This window comes from Labrus mixtus, chromosome 4 (genome assembly GCF_963584025.1).
Source record: "Labrus mixtus chromosome 4, fLabMix1.1, whole genome shotgun sequence".
Classification (NCBI taxonomy): domain Eukaryota; kingdom Metazoa; phylum Chordata; class Actinopteri; order Labriformes; family Labridae; genus Labrus; species Labrus mixtus.
In genome coordinates this window covers 31746410-31760406 of record NC_083615.1, presented here as the reverse complement: position 1 = coordinate 31760406, position 13997 = coordinate 31746410, and the positions used below count along the sequence as shown (strand labels likewise).

Here is a 13997-nt window from a genome sequence, read left to right as displayed (position 1 = left end):
AGGCGTCTGATCCAACCTTCACAACAGGGTCCTAAGTCTCTGACTAGACTCTTCTCCTCTGTCGCCCCCCGGTGGTGGAATGAACTTCCAAACTCCATTTGATCTGCAGAGTCCCTCTGCACCTTTAAGAAAAAGCTAAAGACCCAGCTCTTTATGAACACCTACTAACTTAATGATGATGGTCTCCATATTATTGATGATGATGATGGTAATGACGATGGTTTTTGTTTGATAACGACGACTTATAAGATGGTTTCTATACTGATTAGAGCTCTCAAGAACTGCCCTCAATGTTGTGCTTTGCCTCTGGTCACTTCCTGTCAGCACCTGTGTGTCCTAACAATGTCAGTCACCTGTGTGACTGACATTGTTCTCTTTTTTCTAGATCCTTGCTTGTGTTGTACTTACTCTCTGATGTACGTCGCTTTGGATAAAAGAGTCTGCTAAGTGAATTGTAGAATTGTAAGTGCAGTGCTTTCTCAGGCTATTGCTTTGGAGAAAAAAAAAACAGTTCCTGTTATACTTCACTGAAGTATCAACTTAAAAGCTGCACATTCATGTCCCTGCCTCTAACGGTTGCAAGTGTTGCTATCAATCCCAGTGTCTCAGTGTGTCTGATAGAAACTTTAATAGCTACCAGCATGAGACACTGATCAGCCAAGCACATCAGCATAGTGAGATCCAATATGTCACCACCACGCAGAGAGCGAGGGTGTGTTTGTGTCTGTATATGTGTGTGTGTCTGAAAGGAAAGCTAGCTGCATGTGTGTCTCGTTAGCGCTGGGTGTAACAGCAGAAGTGATGGCAGTAATGTGGGAATGACAAAGGAGCTCTTACTGTGAGCTATATGAAGACGTGTGAGATCAGCAACAGTGCTGCTACATGTCACATCCCCTGGTGTGTGTGTGTGCGTGTGTGTGTGTGTGTCTGACTGGGTGTATGTGCACATTTTCACACTCAGGTACTATGCACAGTCTCAAGGTTTGAATGTGTGATCTACTGTTTCTTTCACAGTGAAATAAAAAGTTAGGCCCCAAAATAAGTTAAATGTTTCTATTGATCCACTTACTGGAAACAAATGTTTCTATAAATCAACAAATAGCATGTACATATAAAGTAAGTACTGATTGCTACTAAAACTGACAATCTTTGAATTTGTGATTGTCTAGCAGTGGCAACATTTTGATGAAATCATTGCAAGCTAGCAGTTTTACAGAGCAAAATTATTCTGTGCATTGACAATTTTCTAAAATGTCCCATTTTCTAAGTTAGTTTTCTCAGCGTGCCAATCCATCAAATACTTTCATCATGTTTGAACTGTGATTGTTTTTCTCATTTTTCTCATTTCAGATTTGATCTCATTCTTCTATTTTAAGAATAGACTTAAAACTTTCCTTTTTGATAAATCTTATAGTTAGGGCTGGTGCTGGTGTAGACCAGCTCTTAGTTATGCTGCTATAGGCTTAGACTACCGGGGGAACTGGCACCCTGAACTCCTCTCTCTCTCTCTCTCTCTCTGTGCATATACAGTACATCATATTACTGCATGTATCTATCTATAAATCTCAGTCACTAACCACCTACTTTATCTCTTAGGCTCCTCAAGACCGTTGGTTGACGGCCTGCTCTCCCCCTATCCCTTTCCAAGCCCGGCGCAGTCTAGACCTGTGAAGACTGTTTCGTCATGAGTCGGGGGTCCAGCCGAAGATTTCTGCCTTTTAATAAGACAGTTTTTTCTTACCACTGTAACTTTTGCTGCTTTGCTAAAGTGCTCATGATGGATAGGCCGGATCTTTGTAACATAACAATAAGTAAGGTCTTTTACCTGCTTTTTGTAACATAACAATAAGTAAGGTCTTTTATCTGCTTTTTGTAACATAACAATAAGTAAGATCTTTTATCTGCTTTTTGTAACATAACAATGAGTAAGGTCTTTTACCTGCTTCTTGTAAAGTGTCTCGAGATAACACTTGTTATGAGTTGACGCTATACAAATAAAAATGTATTGATTGATTGATTGATTTTCTGTTCCACTCTTTCTAATTTTTTTACAACTCAAGGGATGACCAGGGATGGGTGGAAGTTAATGCTTCCTAGGGAAGACATGAAATATATTTGGTTTTCCTTGACCTTTCCTTGAGTGTCATTATAGAAGAAGATATACTTTATTAAACCCGCGAGGGGAAATTCAATTTCACACTCTGTTTTTAAAGGGGTCATATTATGCCCTTTTTGGGGTTTGTATATTTAATCTATGTACCTACTAAAGTATGTTCACAACAGTTAAAGTTATAAAAAAGTGTCTGTTTTCATGTACTGCCGCTCCATGCACCGGCTCACTTCTGACTCTCTCTCTAAGGCTCTGAAGTGTCCACGTTCAGAGTCCCCACGTGTGCCAAGTCTGATCTGATTGGTCGGCCTCTCGGCTCTGCCGTAATTGGTTAGTCGCTCAGCACGGTTCTCGGAAATGTCCCGCCCCTTTTACCATATTGGGAATGCAGCCACTTTGGCTCCGAGGAGAGCAAAAACATTAGCACCTTAGCACTACTGTGCTACCGCAGGCTACGGCATATCGTGGGCGTGCTACAGAAGTTAATGGACAAGCAACATGAGCTGCTGGGCTTGCCACAACGAGCCAATGGGCTTAGATCAGTGATATCACACTGACAATGACGTCACACTGACAATTTTCTTTCGAGGAGGGCTAGAACCGAGCGTTACATGTGGCTAATGCTACAGCTAACAGGAGGATGTAGGAGAAGCAGACTTTGAATTTTTGCACATAGATGTGCCTAAACATGCACAGGACACTTGGAAAACACACTAAAGAGCATATAAAACAAGAAAAAGCATAACATGGGACCTTTAAGACATGCCATACACACACGTGTTCAAACAAGCTCCTCTGGACATGCACTAATGGAGAGATGGGGGGTTTGGTGCCTTGTTCAAGGGCACCTCAGCAGTGCTCAGGAAGGGAACTGGCACCTCTCCAGCTACCAGACCAATTTCAAGACTTTGTCTGCATAGGGACTTGAACCAGGGACCTGTTGGTTCCCGAACCCAAGTCCCTACAGACTGAACTCAGACCCCCACCTAAACCCAGAAAAAATACTTTCCTTAACATCATCACGTCAAGATTATATTAATTCATTCATGTCCAGAAATCACAAAAATATTAATTTCTCTGGTTCTTCTAGTTATAGGTTTGTATGACATAAACAGGTTTGTGTTATTGTATACAACATTTCGGCCAACTTACAAATAAATTATTCTCACTTACAACAAGACAACACAAAGATGCAGTATTAATGAACCGTAAATAATGCAACAAAAAACAAGTTCATATATTTTGTTTCAACTAAGAAAGAGTTCAGAAATCCATCTTTTAAAGATGTTTTATTTGTGGGTGTGTTGTGCCTTTATTGGAGAAACAGGACAGTGGGTAGAGTCAGAAATCAGGGCGAGAGAGAGAGAGTGGGGAATGACATGCGGGAAAGGAGCCACAGGTCAGATTTGAACCTGGGCCGCCCGCTTGCAGGACTACAGCCTCCATACATGGGCCGAGCGCACTAACCACTGCGACACCAGCACCTCCAGAAATCCATCTTATGTTTTTTAACACTGATTTTTAATCGTCTTGGCATTCTCTCTAGAGGTCTTTCAGTCTGCTGTTGGGTGATGTTATGCCACTAATGTCGCATAATTCAAGCAGCTCAGCTTTGTTTGGTGGCTCGTCAGGTGATCGGTGCCCCATTGAGCAGAGTGTGGTGTGGGGTTTGGAGTGGGCCTTTCATTTTTTTCGGGGCTGTACTTACTTAAGACCGAATACCTTAACTTCTTTCAGATTTGCTAACTTCTATTTATAATTTGTAAGCGTGCTAACACACTAAACGAGATTGGTAAATATTGTGTCACATACACAGCAATGTGCATTCTGCAGCATCACAAAGCCACTAATACATATATGCATTTGTAAAAACGTTTTTAGAGGTTTGCATGATCAGGACAATCACCTTAGGTCTTTGAAATTCTATTTTTTTTACACTGTTAGTTACTTTGTTTCGGATTCTACGGCTGGTCTGTACAATTCTCTTTCATTCTGGTATCATTTTATCTGGTCATCCTAAACCCAATTCTATCAATGTATACTTCACTTGTTCAAGTTTCTGCCATATTTAAACATATTTTAGTTTGATGTACACTACAAAACATCATACTGGAAATTAATGGACAGAACTGTTTTTTCATATATTTAATATAAATGTATGTCTTATTACATTTTAGCAGTTTGAACTTAATGTCCAGATTAATTTTGAAACCACTTCAAGAGAAAAAATATGTATATTAAAATATGTAGGCAAAGCAGACTTCTGCTGAGGACTGTCATTCGAGAAGTTATGCAGTACTCTATATATCGTTTCTGACTGATCTGTGATGGGTGAAAGCATACAAAGCAGACGCTTATTTTCAACACTAGAGGGCGCTGTTGAATTTCAATACAGTCTGAAGCCGTTCCCATACTGACACTTTAGAACGGAGCATTAACGCTGACACAGAAGCATGTGTTAAGATTAATGAAAAGCACACATCCTTTAGTGTGTCCTCATTCAGTGCTCTCATTTTGTCTGCACACATTCAAAGGCCTCGAACTTCAGCACCAAAACCAACCACAACATAAGTTCTGCAAACAGTAAAAAAAATCATCTAACTCTTAAACTTCCTCTTCAACACCCAAAGCAGAGCATCTCACATCCTGCAAATACATTTCACAAAACCAAGTTTAATAAAAGATGAGAATAGGAAGTGAGACGTTGGTGTCAATAACCCTTTATTAAAACCAAAGAGCAGATAAAAACATTAAGGCAAGACGAGCAGTGAGCATCGAGCTGCAAAATGGAACGTCAAAATGTAACTATACAAGGCTTGATCCATTCATAAAAAACTAGAAAATGATAAAGCTAGAGGACACAGAACACAAAGTGATAAAGAGCATGTGTGCGTTTGTGTGACTGCATTCAACGTGTGTGTGTGTGTGTGTGTGTGTGTGTGTGTGTGTGTGTGTGTGTGTGTGTGTGTGCATGCTAGTGAGATGTTTGATTGAATTTGTATACTGTGTTATCATGAGTGCCTTTTGAGATAATAACAAAAGTAAAACAATAAAGTGCAGTTATTACCAACCTGTGGCTGAAATGATTAACAGCCTAAAAATAAAGAACGCTTCAAGCAGCCAGCCTCTTTTACAGAGTCAGTAACAGACGACTAAAGTGCATCTGTAAAGACTGAAACAAGACCCAGATGATGGAGACATTGTAAGCAAATTAATGACAGTTATATTAAATATTATTAAAATTACTTTAAGGCTCTCTTCCTCTTTTTCACATCAGCTGACAAATTGTTATAAAAATGTTTCCAGGATTTTTTAACACATGAATATATCTTTTTTTTAATGTGTGACGGGTTTTAGGGTTTGTAACAAATTTTCGTTTAGTTTGTATTTAAAATGACAGAAAAGCAGGAATGACCAAACTCCCTTTCACTTTTAAACTGGAGTATTATGGATGTGAAAGGTCAACCAGTCTAAAGCTACGAACTCACTTCAGAAAACTGTCAAAATGAATTTTACATTGTGCAGGTAAACTAAGTAATTTGGTTAGCAGAGTGTGGCTAACATTAGCAGCGCTAGCACCTCCAGCCTTCAGTCCTCCCTGCAGGTTTATATCCACATGCCCGTATTAAGTACGATTACACACCGCTCAGATCAATATGCCAGTTTAATCTGACAACGCCTGATTTTATTTTTAACTCAATTTTCTCAATCAAAATATTACCAAACCCTGCTGCTCCTACAAGATGTTATCCGTTCACCGTGCTTGTTTACATCCGGGTAGTAGAGCGGGGAGAGCAGACCCATTGACCAGAGTTACAGCCGGCTGGGGGCGTGATGCTGCGTTGCTGTTTGAGCTGAACACAAATATTATTTATTTGTTTAACCAACTAGTAATCCTGTTGCTGACTAGCGAGGGTTAAGACATTGAACAGTTTATTCGACTGAATGTGCACATCCCTTATTACTTCTGTTCACTTCAGTGTAATCTATTGAGAAAAAGAACGGTCCAGTAACTGAAGTGATGAGGAGGGGAATCCGTTTTCTGTTTGCTATTCTGGACTGAAGTCAAGCTGAATTTCTTGTGATGCAGAATGTGACAAGAAAGCAGGACTTAAGGGTGATTACCAGCTAAGTTTCCCTGCCCTGAGGTTTCCAGTGTGGAGGTGAAAAACAATTCATAAAACATGTTTTACTCCATTTTTGGCCTTAAGGGCAGCCAAAAGCATCCTCCAAGAAACAAAACTTTAGCTGAAAAGATTTGTCTGCAGGCACGAGTAGAAAACGGAGAAACTACAGAAGCCAAGAAGGTTCTCCCCCTTGTGTCTGTGCCACTCTGTTAGCTGAGGAAAGAGACTCGAGTCATGCCAGACTCTCTGCGTTTAACCTTTTTTTATGTCATCTTTTGAAATGTTCTTGTTTACTTTCTTGCTGATGAAGGGTCAGAAGATTGACCAGCTTAAGTCTGCATGCCTAATGGAAAGCTGAAGCTCGCAGTGAAGACAGAAAAACAGAGAAAGAAAGCATGGCTGGCTGTGTTTGAAGGTAAATATCTATCGTACATCAAGAAAATGAAGGGTTAAATTCGGGCTGTAAAGGTGTAGTTTTGCGTTTCTTGCTGTTTTTAGTCTCTATGCTAAGATTTACTAACTGACCTTGTGTTTTTCATCCTGACATTCAGAGTGGTATAGATCTTTGCAAACATTTCTGAAAAATCCTGTAAGTATAAACATATCATGCCACTTCCATTCAGATCACTAACAAGCTCAGCTGTGTGTCATCTCTGTCTGTTAAGAAATATGGAAATCTGACGGCAGACATACTTTTATTTTAAGTGGATATCGTCCGACTAAAGATGTCACAAAGTGAAAAAATCGATCTTATAAGCATGAAAGTGCAAAAAGATGAAATGCTTCTTTACGTCAAATGAGAGAAAGTCATTAAAATGGCTTCAAGATGAAAAAGATATTTCTGGCTCATTTTAAGCTTTAGATATGTTCATTTAGGAGCTTTGAACTGATAGAGGTTTATCATGAAGCTATAAAAAAAAGTAGACTTCTCCAAACTCATCTCTGATGAAAAACATCAATGAGGATTATCTGTGTGTGTGTGAGCTCCACGAATCCCAACAGATCCAAAGTGGGCCACATGATTCACATAGGTTTGTATGTATGCACTAACAATGTATTGAAGACGATGCTGAGAGTGGTTTAAAGTAAAGCCATAATAAATATTATATAGAAGACAGAGTATTTATTTTTACCTCTTGTTAACATGGTTTTCTCGTGTGTGTGTGTGTGTGTGTGTGTGTGTGTGTGTGTGTGTGTGTGTGTGTGTGTGTGTGTGTGTGTGTGTGTGTGGTGTAAGAAGCTGCCTGAAACAAGCAGCGTGATGTCACTCCTGGAGAGCCCAACCTCCAGAAACCTCCTACACCTACACACCACAACGCCTCCACACATCATTGGTCAACAGGACTAAAAGCTGATTGGCTGTCACAGCAGAGTGTTAATGGTTTTGCCTCGTACGTTCAAAGCTTGTTAAAGTACAGACTAAAGCAAGCAAATAAATCAATTGGACTGTCTTTGATTTTTTTTTCTTTTTGCAAAAAAGCAAGAAGCATAGAGACATAGGTACAGTGTGTGTGTGTGTGTGTGTGTGTGTGTGTGTGTGTGTGTGTGTGTGTGTGTGTGTGTGTGTTTCTCCTCATCTCTATTCTACATTTGCAGCTGAAAGCCCCTTTCCCCCTCCATCCATTTGTGTGTTTATCTGTCGGTCTTCTTGGCCCACGCCAGGTCATCTGAACGCGGTCTCTGCCCTGTTAGTCGTTGGATCAATTGCTCCATCCGTCTCCAAAAGCCCAGCTGGTCCAACGGATAGTTACACCAGCCTTTGGATGTGGAGAACAAGAAGAGGAGACACATTGTTAGGCAGTACGAAGAGAATGAGGAACGTAAAATGAGGAGAGGAAGAAAAAAAGAAAAAGCAAGACACTGATAAAAAAAGGATGAAGAGTTTAGGAGTGAAGGTTTGTTAGCTTCTAGAATTAAGATGAGCCCAAAATAAATGTGTGTCGAAAGAGAAGGACTGCACGGCCATATGTTTAACATGTTTAAGTATTTCAGTATACCCAGTGATGGCAGGTGGAAGTAGCCGCTGTATGAATGAAGTGAATTTACAAGTTACTGCAATAAATTAATACAAGGAAAAGCCAATAACATTTTGCAGCTGAGAATGATTGTCTGTATGTCAATGTTCAAACATTAGCTTAGAAAAGAGAGAAGAGAAGACATGACAATGACGCACAAGTAAAAAAAAGCTTTGGGGTATCTTGTCCTTTGAAGGATCTTTTTACCTTCTTCTTTTTTTATCTTTTTGCAGGTTGAGTGGCTGCCAAATTTGCACAACTGTACTGTGACTTTGCACCTAAGTCTATGTTTGAGGCTGTGTGTGGGCACAGTGATGCTTCACAGTGATACTGACATCAGCATGTGAACGTCTTGATATTTGGCAGATAAAGTTCACAGTGTTTCCAACTTTAGGAAAAGTTAACAAGCTACCATTTTTGAATTTGCAACAGAAAGTCGGGCTGAGGCTGACAGTAAAGTGGTTTCATTGCTGACAAAAGTCATTTGACAAACTGAAATATTGACCTGGTGAAATTACTCGAGGATTAGGGACACTGACATTTTTTTGTTTTAGCGCAGACATTTATTTTCTCACTTTACTCACTTTAAAAATCAGAGTTCTGACATTAAAGTGAGCCAAAAGTCAGCCAATCTCAAGGTCCTGGCCTCATCCCCCAGAAGGTCGCTGAAGGTACTGCAGGTGGCAGCAAGAGCTCTTTTACCATAAAGATATATCTAATCATGCAGTAGCTTAAAATTGGGAAGTGTGCAGAGATTTTCTTTTTTCTTTGCACTGAATTGCCATAGGCTGCTTTCACTTTGGGAAATACACATTTGTATTTAACACTAATCAAAGACGTATGGTTAAAAGTTGGGTGTGCCCTGGCATTTCTTTTTATTTCTCATCTTGAGTCTGTGAATGGCTGCTTAAAAAGAAAGCTGATTTCAAAGGAAGACAAGACATAAGTTCAGGAAAACTCTGGGTTTACAAACTTCATAAGGTCATGCTCAGTGCTAACATGTGTCCACTATACTGAGTTGCATTAGCGGAGTTTCAGAGAAACACTCAAAATGATCCCTGAAGTGTATACTCGATATAACTAAAGCTAGGGTTTAAGATTAAGATTACATGTTAATAAAATATTTATTCTTCACTCCTCTGTCAGTTCAGGGCATCTCAGGAAAAACGCCCCTGATTTAACTTCCCCATCAGCATATTGAGTGTCATGTTTGATCTGTATTGCTTGTGTTTATGATATGAAGAAAAGAAAAATCTTCCAAACAGAAAGTAAAGGTGCATGTCTTGGTCACAGTCATAAAAATGGTTGCACACCGTGGAGCCTCTCCTGCAGGGCTGCTGACTGTGCTGTCTGTCAAACACTCAGTCACACTGGACCGCAGCTATGCAATGATCTGACTTTGACACCGGTGTATATACTTAAGTGTTTCAGACAGATCAGTCCATAGCCTTGGACCCCTAACGGGCGTCTTGCTCCTGACATTAGTCTTATCCTCAACCCCACCCTGTTCTCCAGCAGCACCCACAGGGCAAACACTGACCTGTGTTAATCCATTTGTAACCTTCCTTTCTCAAATTCTACACACCCTCTTCTTCTGCAAACAAAGTCAACTCCTTCTTGAAGTGTGTTGTTTCCTTTTAATCTCTTGGCTTCACCTCAGATTTCACTCCTCTGTTCTTAACGTCATCTTTTTTTTTACTGCTTTATTCCCATCTGACCCCGATCCTCTATTCCCCCAGGAAAATCTAACCTCTCGTCTAACGCTTGTCATCATTTACAGATTAAATTCCAGGGAGGTAGAGCAATGAGGGGGTCTTCTCAGCCCCTACCAACCCAAGAAACACACACACATTACACTCACATGCATACACACATATCCTCAGCCTCTCTTCTTTATGCTTCATAAAACTCTTATAGCTCTGCATCTACTGTATGTCTAAGGTAAATACATGAATGTATGTATGGCTACAGGCCAAGGAACATTTACATGTTCAAATGCATACATGCATGAAGCTACCATTGTCTCTGTGCTCACACACTGCTCTGAGGTAAACATACATCTGCTGTGCAGATTACACACACACACACACACACACACACACACACACACACACACACACACACACACACACACACACACACACACACACACACACACACACACACACACACACACACACACACACACACACACACACACACACACACACACACACACACACACACACACACACCGTTACAGGTCATTTAGGAGATTCAGCTTCAGATTCAGTCATCTCTCAACCGGAGGGTCCAGGGTTCGATCTCCTTCTCCTGCAGCCACATGTTGCTCCTGCTGCTTCATCGATAGCAAATGAATGTGTATGAATGGATGAGTTACAACTGACAGACACTTTTAAGAGAGGTTTAAAGAGCTTTGAGTAGTCAGAAGACTAGAAAAGTGCTATCAAAGCTCAAGTCCATTTACCATTTAACATCTCTGACATAACATAAAGTGTCTTTCCTCGTCTGGCAAAGAATACGAGGTTCTCGCTGTAGCATTTTTTTCAAGACCAAACTTGAACGCAGGCCACCAGCTTGGAGTGCAACAGTCTCTTCATGGGGTGCGACGTAACCACTAGGCTATTCAGCGCCCCGAACACTCGCCATCTTGATACCTTTTGACATGTCTTCTTCTTCGCTCTCTTCAAGGCATTTATGCTGTTCTACTTCCGGGTCAAAGCCGGGCACAGGAACTGTGCAGCATGCACAAGGTCAGTAGTTTAGTCAATAAATGAATGTTTTTAACATCATGTAAAGGTACTGAATGACACACACACACATACATACACACACACACACACACACACACACACACACACACACACACACACACACACACACACACACACACACACACACACACACACACACACACACACACACACACACACACACACACACACACACACACACACACACACACACACACACACACACACAAATATAAACATTCACATGGGCTGTGTGTACTTAGGCAACCCTTGTCTGATGCTCATACACAACCACCCCATGATGTGTTTGCATGGGATGAATACTATAGCTACAGGGTAGTGTGTGTGTGTGTGTGTGTGTGTGTGTGTGTGTGTGTGTGTGTGTCTCCAGTGACCCTCGCTCTGCTGGAAGATAGTAAAGCAGCCAGAGGTTCTGTTTGATTCTTTCTCTCCATCTCTCCTTGTTCTCCTTCTCTTACCACACACTCCTCCTTTCTTTTTTAACTCTAAATCCCCGCTTCCTTCCCATCCTCTCCTTTCCTCACCCTCCTGCTCCCGTCCCCCCCCACCCACCCTCCCATGTCCTCCATCCCCCTCTGCCTGTGAAGTCCTATTTGTTAGAACAGACAGCAGGTTAGCATTAAATATACATGGGGATTGTCAGCCGGTGGCAAACACAAAGGCAGCTAGGCGGGCCCCAGTGGAATCCAGGCCCGGCCCAGGCAGGCAGGCTAGGGGGAGCGTGGGGGCCGTCGCCGTCCCCTGTGGGCCCCCCGTCCACCACCAACCCACCTCCCACCACAAACACACACACACACACACAGGTTAGAGACTGAGGGGAGGTCAAAAAGACGAGCACACACACAGATGCTCGAGTATGCAGATGTAAGCGGGTGTGCGCGTGAACAAACACACTTTCCTGATGCCAACCCCCCTCAACTTACTCACACACATCTGTCGTCCGCAGGGGCGCAGGGTGACGTACAAACTCAATCCCCCTTGTGTATCCTCCCGCTTCCCTCTCCCTCCCTCCCTCCCTCCCTCTCACCCAGATGCATGCAGAATACTGAATGTGTCTCTAAAGACACACATGCACAAAAACAGAACATTGTCTTTTAGTTATTTATAAGAAACCGACAGACAGACAGACACTGCCACCATTTTGTCCCAATCTACTGAGAATTGTAACGGGAAATTATTCTGGAGTCATCAGCTGCAATTATGGCGATCTAAAATGGCCGCCCACAAAATACACAACGATAGCGTCCGGGAGTCACATCATCCTTCTGTGTTTTCACACTTTGATGGTATGAGGTACAATATGAGGGCAGGAACATTGTTTTAGTTCTGGTATGATTTATTTTGATCTCCTAAGCTTGGCTCCGCCCCTCTGATGCAGCTGATATCATCCAGACTAAATTTTTTTTATTAAAGTATGTTTTAACTTAACGAGATAGCTACTCTGACATAGGAAGAGTAACAAGGAGACCAAAAGACCAAACTGCAGAACATCAAATGCCATCTGAACTTGAGATGTGGAGTTTTCTAAGCCAGGAGTTCCCAACAGGTTCCATGCCAAGGCTCCCGTTATAGTCTGGCGGGGACCCCACTCTTCAAAATGTCTTAAACATCTTCTACATATCAAAATGTAAATATAAAGCTTCTTAATATTGTACATCTCCTCACAGTTGTATTTTTAATCAGTCTATTTTTTTCTATCTTACAATAATCAACATTAAAAGTAACAGTAAACATGTTGTTTGTATAATTTATCTTGTGTTATTCATTCGACCTCTTTCTTCTGTTATGAACAGTCTACAATTCCTTCATAACAAAATGTAACAGTTAATCTTATTTTTTCTACAACAATACTGTAAAACACCTGTTTCTTATGGTGGGGGGGGGGGGGGGGGGGGCAGCAAGCAGTGATCTACTCGGAGACTACAAACATTTGACAGCCTCTTACTATGTGACCCCCTGGAAAACTAACCCTAACCCTCAAGCGGTTATCTTTCCAATAAAACATTTCAATTATTTGACGCGTTAATGTTTCTTTGGATACATAATTTACCTGCATCTTAAATTGCAGACTCTTTTGAAAATGCCCTACCTCCATACAGACTCTGCTGAACCTTTCAAAAATGAATGCTGCTGAGCTGTTGTACTCTGTAATTTGTTACGTTTTAATTTTAACTTGATATTGTTTCTTATTCCTGCATTATAAAGATATTATTGTTATTAAAATGTTACTGCTGCTACTCATACTTTGAATGTCCCTCGGGATCAATAAAGTGTCCATCATCCATCCATCTTCAAAACTGTTGAATCAATCACTGAGGAGAATAGCAAGTTTCATCTTGTCGGCTTAAATAGTTTAAGAAGGATGAGTTCACATTCTACCCCTTCTTTAGGGTTAGGGTTATTCACCAAACAGAACAAACACATACTTACGCACTCATTTGAATGAATACACACACACACACACACACACACACACACACACACACACACACACACACACACACACACACACACACACACACACACACACACACACACACACACACACACACACACACACACACACACACACACACACACACACACACACACACACACACACACCACACACACACACACACGGTAACCATGCAAAAACATCATTAACTGGTGGTGGTCATACAGGCTCTCACCTGTAGTGATGCAGTAGTATGTCTCATGTGGCGAGACATGGTGGATGCGATGATGTTTCCGTGGCAACACCAGATGCCAGTCCTGAAGCAGCATGACCCAGCACGGCAGGCCGAAGTAGGAGTGGCTCCACTTGTGAATCTGATTGGTCAATGTCACAAAAACGGCCAGGGCAAAGACGTAGCAGTCCCAGGGATAGGACGCCGCCAAGGCCTCTGAGGGGTGACAGGAGAGAGACATGTGTACACAGAGTGAGAAAGAAAGGAGAGAGTAAAGTTAATAGAATTATTGATCAAACTGT

General features: G+C 41.4%; 1 protein-coding gene across 1 annotated transcript in view; it reads right to left on the bottom strand.

Annotated features, from left to right (window-relative positions):
* Nucleotides 1-4814: 4814 nt before the first annotated feature.
* si:ch211-212o1.2 (uncharacterized protein LOC492735 homolog) overlaps nucleotides 4815-13997 on the bottom strand; it is a 47690-nt gene continuing 38507 nt past the window's right edge. The window contains exons 5-7 of the mRNA XM_061036937.1: nucleotides 13699-13911; nucleotides 6125-7994; nucleotides 4815-5580 (exon numbers count right to left, since the gene is read on the bottom strand). Coding sequence (XP_060892920.1) covers nucleotides 7870-7994; nucleotides 13699-13911 — 338 coding nt within the window. The 3' untranslated portion in view covers nucleotides 4815-5580; nucleotides 6125-7869. The remainder of the gene's footprint in view (nucleotides 5581-6124; nucleotides 7995-13698; nucleotides 13912-13997) is intronic.